The sequence below is a fragment of the Cryptomeria japonica genome, chromosome 10 (assembly GCF_030272615.1).
Source record: "Cryptomeria japonica chromosome 10, Sugi_1.0, whole genome shotgun sequence".
Classification (NCBI taxonomy): Eukaryota; Viridiplantae; Streptophyta; class Pinopsida; order Cupressales; family Cupressaceae; genus Cryptomeria; species Cryptomeria japonica.
Window position 1 is genome coordinate 429,813,222 of NC_081414.1, and position 15,182 is coordinate 429,828,403.

General features: G+C 38.5%; 1 protein-coding gene across 6 annotated transcripts in view; it reads right to left on the reverse strand.

The window, feature by feature from the left end:
- Positions 1–15,182, reverse strand: part of LOC131075666 (uncharacterized) — a 103,193-nt gene that overhangs the window by 51,729 nt on the left and 36,282 nt on the right. For 2 of the 6 annotated variants that reach the window (XM_058012523.2, XM_058012539.2), the window contains exons 2-3: positions 5,943–6,166; positions 5,602–5,688 (exon numbers count right to left, since the gene is read on the reverse strand). In XM_058012523.2, coding sequence (XP_057868506.1) covers positions 5,602–5,688; positions 5,943–6,166 — 311 coding nt within the window. Of the gene's footprint in view, positions 1–5,601; positions 5,692–5,942; positions 6,167–15,182 lie in introns of all 6 variants that reach the window. The other 4 variants (XM_058012514.2, XM_058012529.2, XM_058012548.2 and 1 more) reach the window with 2 other exon arrangements.

Genomic DNA, 15,182 nt, shown 5'->3' on the forward strand with positions numbered 1-15,182 from the left:
CAATGCTTGGGCGGCAAGCCAGCCCCTTCCGCTTATCCAGCGGGAATGCAAGAAACTTGACAGTGAACCAGCTAAGAGAAACATACAAAGGCACGAATCACTCAACCGCGATATTTCAGCGAGAGGACTGAAATTACAAAACAATCTCAACTCAACCGCTTATGCAACGAGAGGACCATTACAATCAAACATCACTCAACCACTTATGCAGTGGGAGGACTGAATTACAATTTACTTGAAAAATAGGCAGCAAGCCAGCCTCTTCCACTTTTCAGCGGGGTGAGAGTTACAAGCCAGAATTGGTTAGTAGTACTACTACTTAACCTTACAATAATCAAGATAATGTGAGAAGAGAGTAATGTTGAACATCCAAATAAGAACATGAAATTTCTGCAAACATCAAAAATCTGCAGGCTGGAATTGCAAAACCAGCAGCCTATGGATTCATTAAAACACTCATAACTCTCTCATTACTCACCCAATTCGCCCAAAATCTGTTCTAAACAATTGCTATACCTGCCACAATGAAAACAAACCCAAGGAAAGCCATCGAAACGGCCATATTTATTTTGCACACTTCCCAATGCATTCACTAAACCCAACGCCTAACCTGGGAAGTTCGATGTTCAATATAAAAATCCACACTCAAAATAAGATGCTAAAAACTTACAATATGCATCGCCAGTGGTAGGAAGGAAGGATGAGCTAGTACCCAGAATGATGAAATCGCCTGGCCAAGAGGTGTGAGCAAAATACACTTTCAGCAGTCCCGCGACCAGCAACTAGAAAACACTCCAATCTCAATCAAAACACACCACAATCTGCAACTCACTCACCAACAACACTGGGAATACATGAACACAGCTAGGTATTATCTTGCAAGTACGAAACTGAGACTTAGCTAGGAAGCCACACTTCGAAGCTTAGATTTTTCAATCGCCAATTCGGCAACATAACAATGCAAATTCATTTGATACCACAAAATGGAGCCCAAGGCTCTTATTTATAACTTCAACTCCCCAAAACCAAATGCAAATGCACACAAATTCGCCCAAATTCACTTTTTTCATTTGCATTTCCTTTACCCAAGGATGGCACCAGACTTAGACAAGGAATCACGCCAAGTAAGTCAAGGACCACGACTTGACTTAGTAAACATGTGAGGTGAAATAAAATAATATCTCCATTATCAATTTGACGTCCCTTTCTAGACATAAAATTCGCCTAGCACTTAGGAGATATTATGAGCCATTTCCAAAGCCAATAAATCAGTAGTAAAAATAATCAAATTAATTAAATATTAAACCTTAGGATAAGGAAATAATATTTAATTATCACTTATGACTCAAATACTGATTATTGTCAAAACCAGGATGAAGCTGAGCCAGGAAGACCACTGAACTGTTGCAGGATCAAGACCCTATCCACTGCCAAAAATAGAAATATGCCATACTGCCACTTACTACAAATAGTAAGTCATAAACTACTGCTCCGAAAAGCATGATCTTCGCGCCCAGTGACAGAGCATGGAGAGCTCAGTAGGACCGTATCACCAAAATGGCCAACCCCTAACTTACTAAAAATAGTAAGTTCTCGCCTCATCAATGCTTGACCCTCATTCTTCATTCCATCTAGCCTACAGGTCTCAGGAATAGGCTAATGGACCACTGGAAGGACATCAACGAGAAGGGGACATTACACATTTGAAGGCGTAATATAGTTGATGTCATCCATGCTGAAGGGGATCACAATATTTGGGAGAATAAAAAGTCTATATACCAACTGCTTAAATTTAATGTTAAATTTGTTAATGCATAAATAGCTTCGGTAAGATAAATGATTGAATGAGAGATAAATGAAGTCTCTCATTCAATCATTTATCATATCGATTATTAAAATGAATAACCTCAAGCCCTCAATTGATAAACATTCTTTATTTGTATATGATGCTTAACTGTTCATTATCATAGAATCCCGATTTGATAATCTATTACACTATTTGCATTCACTGATTATCAAATCGGGTTAACCATTGCAAATCCAATTTAATGATTATCGGGTAGACCGAACATCAATTAGTATCGATGTTAATTTATGCTTGCACCGATTGTTATCGGGTAGTATAATAAACACACACCGATTGATATCGGGTGTTAAGGCAAGCTTTTGAAGTGCTAAATATAATCATACATCGATTGGTATACATCGATGGTTATCGAGTGTTGAAATATAAACATACACCGCTTGGTTAATAAACGCCATATACTATTTGTTATAGCTAAGGGGCACGATCAAGTGATGTCTTGATCGGCCATGTCCAAAAGACATGGTCGGTCAAGGCATCGCTTGACCGTACCCAGCCCGCTATATATGTCAAATGGTATGTGTGAGAATGGACATTGAAATTTATAAATGCTCCTCTCACCTGCCACACAAAAGAAGATAGTCAGATTCATATGTTAATTCAGTAATATATAGAACAAGAAAAAAATATAGAATATAACTTGCATATTGAATGTAAATTGAACATCATTTACAAAATTGTCATACTATTCCTTAACTCTCCTATAGACTTTGGCTGTCGTGCGATAACACTTCCAAATTTATGATGTTGCGAGAGTCTTACCTGTCTATTGTACTTGCTAGAATGGGCTATATAGCTTGAAAGGTTACCCTTGTTTATTCATAGTAATTCAATTGATGCTGGTTGGATTGACGTAAGATAAATTGGATGAACTTTATTGAATACTGAAGGGGGCTGTTTCCCTTATGCTGATGTAGCTGAAAAGGGAATCACATATTTTGTTGTTTATTTTTTGAGTGGCCATTTATTGGAAACATTGTCATTGATGTCAAAGGTAAGAAGACATTGTTATCATTGATGACAAAGATGGGAAAGTAAGATTATTGGAGATTGTCATTCATGTCAAAGTTGCATAAACAAGATTGTTGCCAAGCAAAGCATTTTGTCAATAGAAGAAATAGTAAATCATAAATGGCCATTGACCAAAAATCGATATTCTTGATGGTTGAAGATGCATATTCACTTAGCCAACCTCGTGAGGAAGTTTATCATTATAAAAGACCACTTTGTATTTAATCGTCCAAGACAAGGGTTACATTTACATATAAAAAGGCAGTGATTAAATTAATATAAAGACAACAGTCTATATTTAAGAAGTTGCAACTATGTAAGGAAGTGAATGGTTAATAGAAGGCAGAGTTTAAAGTATTAATAAACAAGCAATAGCTAATAAGGAGCAATGATTAAATGAGTTTGTTTCCTAAAGGCAAGAAAGAGACAAAAAGGAGAATAAGGCAAAGTTATATAAGCCAAAACCCATATAAGACAAAAGTGAGCAATTGGAGTTTAATAAAGGCAAGTTAAAGAGCTGCGATCATTTATTAATAAGTGGAGTCTCCTATTGGAAAGGTAGAGATTCATTAAAAAAAAGGGGATAGAGTTTGTAAAGGGCAGTAATTATGATTACAAGGTGTGAATATAATTTGAAGGGCAGCAATTATTATTATGAAGGAAACAATTTAAATGAGGGCAGTGATAATTTTTATGAAAGAAAAAAATTAACAGGTTTGTACAAAAAGGTCATGTCCATTCATAAGGTCAATTCTTTTTGAAGTGACATTTCCTTTCATATGTAATGTCCCCTTCTTGCATCTGATCAGTTTGGTAGTCCATTATCCTATTACAAAGTTCCTGTAGGCTAAGTGGAGTTGGTTAGGGGACTCAAGGCCTGTGCAAGGTCTAGTGGTGGTTTTCAGTGCTTTTTGGCAGGGGTTACTATTTATAGCAATGGCCATTTTTAGCACTTACTATTTATAGTGAATCTCAATGTATCTCAATTTGGGCCAGTTTGGTGTTTGGACACAATTACTATTTTTAGCAGTTGGGCCAGCCTCTATTTCTCCAGCAATGTAGTATTTCATATTTGGACGATGGGTGAAGTTTTATTATGTTCAAAGAAATATAATTTGATTTTAATCACCCAAGTCTCTTTTATTCTCACTTTATGACTTAAGTGACTTGTACTCCTTGGCCTAGTTGCACAACGTTGTTTTAAAAGGGGGGCCTTTTATGTCTTAATGGAATGCCATGAATTAAGAAATTTATCTTTTTCAAAGGTTAAATCTTAGCCTCCAAAAGTGGATGCCTAGGAAGGGAGGCATATGAGATTAAAAATAAATTAAAAAGTCTCATGAATGGGCGTGGGGTTTCTTGGAGGGAAAAGCAATTTCAATTTTGGTTGCCCTAATTTCCTTCCCTCTCCTATATAATCACCTCTTGGGCTCTCATTTGGAAATCTTTTCTTTGACAACATAATGGGATGTTGTTGGATTGTTTCCAGGTTTAATTTTCTGCTAGTTGAGGATGAAAACCCTCATCTTTGCTTGCTCGTTTCAGTGGTGAGAGATCCACGCTAGCCGGAAGGAGCAATTCTACTTCAAGGGTCACATTGATATTCAGAGTTCCTGATTTCTATCATTTTGATGGAGTTAGAATGAAAATTTTCAGTGTTTTTTGAAGTGGGTTTGCAGATTTCAGTGTGGTGTGTTTGGGGTTTAGAGTGTTTGATGATTTGCTTCTTTTGGGTGTTTGTTTGGAGATGTTTGCACACTTTTTCAGAGGTCTGATATGTATTTTATTATTCTGGAAATTCTCTTTTTGCCATGGCTGGAAGTATTAATTGTTTGTAGCTCCGTTGGTAATTGAAGATCGGTTCAGGGTGTTGTTTCCAAAGATTCCTCACAGCTGAGCGCCATCTTTGAGTATTCATTTGTGTTTTTGAAGAAGGTCTGATTTTCCAGGAGAAAATCACCCCTCCTAGGGAGCCATGCCAATTGTGGGATATTGCATAATCAGGCATGCTGTTGTATAGACCTGAAAATATGCCCTTAGATGAATGTACCAAGTCTGATTTGCCTACTTAGGTCTGAATTTCAGAATATTTTATGATTTGCATCATTTATGTTATGATTTTCACATGAAAGCGAAATTACTTCTTTGAATATGCAATGTATCTCTTGCATCTCAAACATGATGAATGAAAACAAACATGAAACCCTTTCTGCATCTTCTATCTAGTCTGAAAGAACACAAAGAAAAATCATAACATAGTTTATTGAAATAAAAGAAACAGGGCAGCAACTTCAGTGTTTTCAAACAAAAAAAAATCAGGAGTGGACATCACATCATGTAGAAGTATAAGGATATAAAAAGGTATAAGAATTATGTAGAGAAGGTGTGTGTGAAAGCTTCTACTACTATATATAGGACAGAAAGCTCCGTGTGTACTTTAATAGCCATCAAATTGAAAGCAAAGAGCTATGACTTACCTCAGAAAATCCTGTATCCCTGCAAGAATTGCATTGGACTATAGTTTTCCTATGGTTTCTATATCAAATTCAGTATTATGTAATGGGCCTGTTTTTCTATTATTTAACCTTTCATTTTTCTGAAACTAAAACACTAGATAGCCTTGCCATTCTTGTATATCTGATGTACTATCCTTCCAATCACGAATAACATAATGGATACATTCTCATAAATAACTTCAATTGTCAAAATGTAAAAGTTGCACTTACCTATATGAGTTGGCAAAACCCCAGGATACCCCTGATCCGAAGTCAGAAGATACAATGGATGTAAATGTTAAACCTTTCTCCTCAGACCTGCTACCAACATTAACAAGTAAAACCAAATTAAACAGGCATGCACATAATATAAACAAATATTATTATAGGAAACAGTACTCTGCTAACATATGGATTCAACAACATCAGTTTATGATATATCAACCTTCTATGCTAATACATACATGAAAGGCAATGCAGCAGGACACAACCAAATGGTATACTTCAGTAATGATATAGACAAACACTATGAAGTATGAATATGCTAGCTTGTTTTACACAAGAAAACAAACCCAAAGGAGAAACAGTTACTACACCCCAATATGCTCTCCATTGAAACTCGATGTTGGAGATTAAGATCTGTTCCAGCAAAGATTGTGATTTGACCATGCTTCCAAAATTTGCTTTCCTTGGCATGTTGTGAAGCAGCAAAGGTGTGCAGAAGTGTTAACCGAAGCTCCTCCAGCTGAATCTTTGTGCCTTGTAACAAAGTCTCTATGCAAGTCCTTGGCCCAATCTGCATGTTACCCGAAAAAATTGACAACCATCCAAATGGTTAAATCACCTTCACAGCATTACAAACTAGATATAACAAATCATAGATGTCTAGGCTCTCCCCTAATCATCTTTCATACTCAAACATGCTGGGTGCTTAGGAGTTTGAAATTAGAGGCTATGCTGGGTTTGCAAATGAAATAAATGTGATCCTTTGAGTGCTGGAGTTTTAGGAGGAAAGTGAACCTATACAAATAGTTATACTTCATAAAGCATTCTAAAAGATGGGACTAGCTAACAATTCAGGTACAAAATCGAACCCATTAAATTTGCACAAACATATTCTTTCTCTGAATTGTGTATTTAACATCAAATAAACTCTTGGTCTGATGCAATCAGATGATATGGCACCTTCTCAACAGATTCTTGTACTCAGGAAGTGTTACAAACATATTCTTTCTCTGAATTGTGCACTTAACATCAAATAAACTCTTGGTCTGATGCAATCAGATGAGATTGCACCTTTACAACAGATTCTTGTATGCAGGAAGTGTGTGGCACCTGATGCACCATGCCCAACAGCATTCAGGCTAGATGTAAAATATGTCAAAAGGAAATATAATGGAGGATGTTTAGCCGTCATGTTGGAAAACCAATGATGTAATGGACAAATGAACCTTCTATTGTTTAATATATAAGGATTGAGAAATATAGAGTAAATCATCACAAAATTCACTGATTTTTATGACTATTAAATCTAAGATGTTATTATGTTAATGAGTGCTAACAAGAAAATGATATTTTATTATTTTGAGAAAAGGTTAATTATTACATCAGAGTTTTGAAAAGTAGGTTACAACATCCGGCTCTAATCAAACAAGATACAGGATGTTTGTAAGTTTCTCTAGATGTTACTACTCCAACTCAGCAACGTAGAGGGCATACTACTCGATGAAATTTAAAATCGCGTCAAAAAGGTGCCCTTCTATCATGCAACCATGCCCTTCTGTCGCTTCAAAAATCATGTGAAAATGGTCCCAAACTCCTATCAAAATGGTTGCATCTAATAGAACCTTTTAAGAATTTAGGTTTTTTTTTCCGTCAAGTTTTACTGCCGATTCAGGCGATTTCCAGCGATTTTTTTTCAATAAATCGCAAAGAGTTCTTTGTATAACTTGTCGGTGAGTTTATTGGCAAGTGACTCGCCACCAGTTTTGGCATGCAAGTTTTAAGCGAGTTTTTCAATCTTGGTCTTAGGCCTTAGAATCAAAGTTTGTTGATGTTCAATGTGGTACAATACACAAGATACTAAACTCATGTCAGAGGAATGTCTGGGGTGATCCAGAGCATCTCTTAGATGTCTTGAAACAAAGATTTTAGATGAAAAAATGAAAAAGAAAATTAATGGTGAAGAAACTGCCAACTTCCACAGCAGGCTAACTCAAAATTGTCATGTCGACTTCAAAACTGCTGCTTTGCTGAAAGTGGTGATTTTGTCTCTGCTGTGGTGAATATAAAAATGCCCCAGCAATTTCAAAATCACCTCTCTACAGCAAGCAATGAATTCAACACAATTAAAACAGAGCAAGGAGTGTAAAGAGTTTTTTTATGTTTCTATTAAGTTTCTCAATGTGGGATCTTTCTTTTGGTGCAAGAGAAGGATGTTGAGATAGCATCAAAAACTTTTATACGTTTTAGTGGTTAGTTCTCATTGTAACCTTCATCTTAGCTCATTTTGATTGTTGTAAGTTCATGAGCAGATACTTGTTACAAATGTTTTAAGCTTTTTGCAACTATTGTAATAGCTCTATTTCACCCTCGGGGCATGAAGAACACTTGCATTGAACTGAAAGATTGGCATGAAGCGCAAAAGTTCACTCTTCTAGAGCTTTCTACCCTTCTGAGGATTTCTCCAGGTGTAACCATGTGTCTCAGTTTGTATCTATACTAGTTTTGCATTGTTTGCTCTTGTTTCATGTTTCCTATGAGTTTGCAACTGATATTAACATGTTAAACTGTTTGGACATCTTTTGGTAGTGGAAGTTCTATTGAAGGTGTTTGTAAGACTCATAAACAAAAATCTGTGGTTGGTGATTGCTAGGAGATCATCTCCAGCATTTTACAATTCAGTGGTATCAATGCAGGGTTGTAAACTTGTAGACATTCTTAAAAATGTTTGATAGGTTATGCCATCAACAAGATCAAGTGGAATAGACAGTCTAGTCTCTTTTGAGCCCAAAATTGGAAGTTGAGAGTGGACAAGGACAAATGGGAAGAGAATAGGATGGAGAAACACAGAGTAAAAGATTAGAAGATGATGTGGAAATCTCTAACATATTGGGTAATATTGATTGGTTGGAGAGTATCATACTTGCATTGACGAAGAAACTTGAATTCTCAAGAACACGAGAAAGAAAGAGAACCTGAGAAAGCCAAGTATGAACACAGGTAAACATTTCATGGAGGATTGTTCAAAGTTAAGCCAAAGATTGGTATACAACCGTTTGATGGTGAGATTTGTGCTAAGGAGTTGGATCAATAGATGTCACAAATAGAGCTGTATTTCAGTCTACATAAGTTGTCTCCACATAATAAAATTGCATTTGCAAGACTTAAGCTATTTCGGCATGCTCTCTTGTCATATGAAAGCTATATTCATTCTTTCAAATACCAAAAGGTACCATCTATCTCCAAGTTGAAGGATTTAAAGGGCTTCTCAAAAAGCAATTCTATTTAATTTGCCATGAAGAAGAAAGGGTTATGCAATGGCACTACTTTAGACAAAAGCAAGGGCAGAGTGTTCAAGAATACACTGCGGAGTTTAGGAAGAGAGTGGTACACCCCTACAAAACTTGTCTCCTTATAAATTGTTTAATCGTGTCTTGCTGAAATCATCTATCAAGGTGTTAGCCTGTTAAGTATGAAGGCTGAGTGTATTGTTTTTTTTCCTTGATGCCATTGTTACTTATTCTATTCTAAGCAAGGTTGATCGTCTTATTCTGCTCATTTGTTTGATCATGAATGAAGCAGGAAACAATGGATTCTCCTAACTATCAAAATGACAATACAAACAACCGAATAGCACACCAAAACAGGTCTTGCTGTGTTGGAAGTGTCAATAAACTCTGAAAAGCATGCCTATCAGCGAAATGCTAATTGTTTAGTGGTAGCTAGCAAGGAGGAGCACGCCTCTCAGCATTTTGACAAGTGTTGAAGTGGTTCAAGAGTGCAAGAATGTACATAAGGAATAATTGATAGAGTGATTGGCAAAGACAATGCAAGTGCGTGCCCAATAGACCTTTGCCAAGTCTTTGGTGGCTGAGTCTAGGAGCGCACTTGACCTTATCAAAGTTTTTAAGTGACTAAAACCACAAAGAAGTGCACCTAATGAAGTTCTTCCATGTTCAAGTGGTTGCAAGGCTGCTTAAGTGCACTTGTATATTGACAAAATGTAAGTGGCATAAACCCTTGAAAACTACACCTCATGTAATTTTGACATGTTTGGGTAGTTAAAGTTGTGGAGGACCATGTCTATCATAGTTAAAAAAATTGGACTCGGCAATGACTTGACAGGCCCAAAAAATTTAAAAACTCTGGAAAACTCGACAATAGCTTGGCAATTTTATTGAACATTTTAAATACATCACTGTTTAAAAATATTCTTCAAAAACACACATATCACTAAATTTTTTGTAATATCCTAGATATTTTCTTTTTCTTTTTTGGACCAATAATAAACATCAACCAACAGATAACCCGTTAAGGTTAGAAAACATAAACTCAATAATTGCTGAAAATTGCAACCCTTCCACTTTCTGATCACCAAGTGCCCAATATGGGAAGGTGAGAGCATACGGTGAATAGGGGATTGTTGGATCTCAAATCTGCTGAAAGATGAAGTGAAATACAATACTGGGCGGCAAGCCAGCCCCTTCCACTTATCCAGCGGGAAAGCAAGAAACTTGGCGGTGAACCAGCCAAGAGAAACAAAAGACACAAATCACTCGACCACGATATTTCAGCGGGAGGACTGAAATTACAAACAAACTCAACTCAACTCGACCACTTATGCAGCGGGAGGACCATTACAATCAATCATCACTCGACTGCTTATACAGCGGGAGGACTGAATTACAATTTAACTGAAATAGGCGGCAAGCCAGCCTCTTCCACTTTTCAGCGGGATGAGAGTTTACAAGCCAGAATGGTTAGTAGTACTACTACTTAACCTTACAATAACAGAGAGAGTGAGAGTAGAAGAGCAATGCTGAACATCCAAATAAATGGCATGAAATTCTGCTAACATCAAATCTGCAGGCTGGAAATGTAAAACCAGCAGCCTATGAACTCACTAAAACACTCATAACTCTCTCATTTCTCACCCAATTCACCCCAAATCAGTTCTAAACCAATACTACACCAGCCACAATGAAAACAAACCCAAAGGAAGCTATCAAAACACTCATATTTATTTTGCATGCATCCCAATGCACTCCCTAAACCCCACGCCTAACCAAAGAATTTCGACTTGCATTATAAAATTCCACACTCAACATAAGGTGCCAAAAACTTACAAGATGCATCGCCACTGGCAGAAAAGATGGATGAGCCGGTACCCAGAATGATAGAATCGCCTAGCCAAGAGGTATGAGCAAAATATAGTTTCAGCAGCTCCGCGACCAGCAACCAGAAAACACTCCAATCCCACACAAAAACACTCCACAATCTGCAACTCACTCACCAACAGCACTGGAAATACAAGAACACAGCTAGGTACTATCTTGCAAGTACGAAATTGAGACTTAGCCAGGAAGCCACACTTCGAAGCTCAGATTTTTCAATCACCAATCCGGCAGCATAACGATGCAATTTCATAAGATGATCAAAATAGGAGCCCAAGGCTCTTATTTATAACTTCTAACGCCACCAAAACCAAATGCAAATGCTCACAAATTCGCCCAAATTCAACTTCCCCATTTGCATTTCCTTTACCCAAGGATGGCGCCATACCAAGTCAAAGAATCACGTCAAGTAAGCCAAGGACCACGACTTGACTTAGGAAATACTTTTGGTGAATAAAATAATATCTCCCATTATAAAAATGGCGTCCCTTTCCAAACATAATAATTCACCTAGCACTTAGCAAACATTATGCGCAATTTCCATAGTCATTAATCAGTAGTAAAAATAATCAAATTAATTAAATATTAAACCTTAGAATAAGGAAATAATATTTAATTACATCACTTATGACTCCAATACTGATTATTGCCAAAACTAGGATGAAGTTGAGCAAGGAAGACCATTGAACTGTTGCAAGATCAGGACCCTGTCCACTGCCAAAAATAGAAATATGCCATACTGCCACTTACTAAAAATAGTAAGTCATGAACTACTGCTCCGAAAAGCATGATGTTCGCACCCAGTGACAAAGCATGGAGAGATCAGTAGGACAGTATCACCAAAACGGCCAACCCCTGACTTACTAAAAATAGTAAGTTCTCCCTCATCAATGTTTGACCCTCATTCTTCATTCCACATAGCCTACGGGTCTCAGGAATAGGCCAATGGACCACTGGAAGGACATCAACGAGAAGGGGACATTACAGTCCACCCTCCCCAAAATTGCTTGTCCTCAAGCAACTATAAGGCTGGATGAAGTAAAATCTCCTCATTTTCCCATGTAGCATCCACTGTTGGTAAATTTTTCCATTTGATCAAGTATTCCTTGATCACCCTTCTCCTCAATGAACGCTCCTTGAAATTAATGATAGCTTCAGGATCCAAAACTAGCTCTCCCTCCTCATCAAGTGGGGGTAACTCAGCTGAAGCAACAACGTTGTGTCCCAAAGCCTTCTTGAGGTGTGACACATGAAATACATTATGAATCCTGCTGCTTGTCGGTAATTCCAGCTCATATGCCACCTCTCCAATTCTCTTGCTGACTCTGAAAGGCCCATAGAATTGTGGCTTCAATTTCTCAGCCCCACTCTTCTTGAGAGTAGATTGTTTGTAGGGCTGGAGCCTCAAGTAAACCATGTCGCCCACCTCAAAGGTGCGCTCAATTCGTTGCTGATCAGCATACAACTTTTGCTACTTCTGTGCATGTTGGAGGTTGTCTCTTAGAATCCTCAGAATATCCTGACTCTGTTGCATCATATCCTTCGCCTGAGGAGTTCTGTTATCACCAAATACTAAGTCAGCGAAGCTAGGAGCTTCATAACCGTATAGTGCCATGAATGGTGACATCCGGATGGACATGTGGTAGGAAGAATTGTAGCAATACTCTCCCAGGTGAAGCCATCTCACCCATGCATTTGGCTGCTCTGAGACATAGTTTCTAAGATATCCTTCCAACCACTTATTCACTATCTCGGTCTGCCCATCAGTCTGTGAGTGATAACTTGTGCTTGGAGTGAGCACAGTACCACATAATCTGAAGATCTCCTGCCAAAAGGCACTTAGGAACTTCTTGTCCCTATCACTCAGAATGTTCTTCGGTAACCCATGCAATTTGAACACCTCCCGGAAGAACACTTCAGCAACCTGAGCTGCTGTAAAAGAACTGGTGATGGCAAAAAAATGAGCAAACTTTGTTAGTCTGTCCACCACCACATAGATATTGTCCTTCCCTTGAGCCCGTGGCAACCCAGTGATGAAGTCCATGGAAATACTTTCGCATTTGTTACCGGGAATAGGCAAGGGTTGTAACAAACCAGCTAGCAGAGTGTGCTCATCTTTGTTTCTCTGACATGTGTGACACTCCTTGATGTACTTCAAAACATCATTTTTAAGTCCCTTCCAAAAAAATCTCTCTCGGATCTGCCTGTAGGTTTTGAAGTAACCTTGGTGAACAGCAAGGGGGATATCATGGAAAGTCTTCAAAATCTTCTCCTTTAGCTTAGATTTAGCCACAATGAAGATCCTTCCTTTGTATAGTATCATCCCCTCAACCAATTTGTACCTTTCATCATGAAAAATACCTTCTATAATGTTGGTTGCAAACTGATTTTTGGCATAATCAGCAAGCAACAACTCCCTCCAATCAGCAGTAAGCTCGCATAGTGAGCTCAAATGGGGCCTTCTGGATAAGGCATCAGCCACAACATTGTTCTTCCCCTAGACATACTCAATATCGAAATTGTAAGCCTACAGCTTACTTACCCACTTCTATTGTCTTTCATTCAAATCCTTATGATGCATGAAGTGTTTAAGACTATTGTGATCAGTCTTAACAATGAACTTACTCCCCACCAGATACTGCTTGAACTTCGCAAGGGCATGCATTATGGCAAGCATTTCCTTGTCATAAATCGAATACAGCCTTTCAGGTCCTCTCAACTTCCTACTCTCGAAGACTATAGGATGCTTATCCTACATGAGGACTGCACCAACACCTTCTCCAGATGCATCACACTGCAGTTCAAAAGGTTTGGTGAAGTCAGGTAAAGCCAAAACAGGGCAGAAACTCATGATCCCCTTAAACCGCTCAAAAACTGTCTGTGCCTTTTCGGACCATTCAAAAGCTCCTTTCCTCGTAAGATCTGTGAGGGGGGCAGCCAACTGAGAATATCCCTTCACAAACCTCCAATAAAACCCACACAGACCCAAAAATCCCTTCAGATGTGTTATGTTTTCAAGAGGAGGCCAATCAATGATGACTCTAATCTTTACGGGATCCACCTTCACACCACCTGCACTGATAATGTGACCAAGGTAGACCAACTCTTCCATTCCAAACTCACATTTGGTCTCCTTGGCGATGCATCACACTACAGTTCAAAAGGTTTGGTGAAGTCAGGTAAAGCCAAAACAGGGCAGAAACTCATGACCCCCTTAAACCGCTCAAAAATTGTTTGTGCCTTTTCGGACCATTCAGAACCTCCTTTCCTCGTAAGATCTGTGAGGGGGGCAGCCAAATGAGAATATCCCTTCACAAACCTCCGATAAAACCCACACAGACCCAAAAATCCCTTCAAATGTGTTCTGTTTTCAGGAGGAGGCCAATCAATGATGGCTCTAATCTTTTTGGGATCCACCTTCACACCACCTGCACTGATAATGTGACCAAGGGAGAGCAACTCTTCCATTCCAAACTCACATTTGGTCTCCTTGGCAAACAGGGATTCGGATTCTAGTATGCTTAGCACCTCATCCAAGTGTTGTAAATGCTCCTTCCAAGATTTGTTGAATATGAGTATGTCATCAAAGAATATCAAAACAAACTTCCTTAGCTGTTCTTGGAAGATTTTGTTCATACATGACTGAAATGTAGCAGGTGCATTCGTCAAGCCAAAGGGCATGACTAGGAACTCAAAATGTCCAAAGTGGCATCTGAAAGCGGTCTTCTCCACATCTGAAGCTCTCATCCTAATCTGATGATACCCCGACCTGAGGTCAATCTTAGAGAAGAACACTGCACCATGTAGCTCGTCAATGAGCTCATCAATTCTCGAGATGGGATACCGATTCTTGATAGTTTTCTGATTCAAGGCTCTGTAATCCACGCACATGCGCATGGTCCCATCCTTCTTTCTCACCAAAACAACAACCAAAGCAAAGGGGCTTTTGCTAGGCCGTATGTAACCCATGTCAAGCAATTCCTGGATTGCTTTCTCAATCTCATCCTTCTGCTTCTTAGGATACCGGTAAGGAGTAGTCATAACTGGCTTAGCTCCTTCTTCAAGCTCAATGATGTGTTGGGCACCTCTTTCAGGGGTCTGCCAAGAGGTGGGTTTTCAAACACCTTACTTCTCTTGGTTATCAAAGCTTGAATGTCTTCAGGATAGTTCCGATTTTCTTTTAGTGGTTTTGAAGGCATGACCATGACCTTACTTCTATCTGTGATCATTGCTTGAATGTCTGTGGAATAGCTGCCCTTATCTACCAATGGATTGGAAGGCATTATCAAACACTATGCTGCCCACTCCACCTGGTTATGGCGGATCAGCCTTTCCATCCTTTTCAAAGATACAACTTTAAGTCCACCATGCGACATTCCTCTCAATACTACCTTCTTTCCTTCAGACATGAATTTC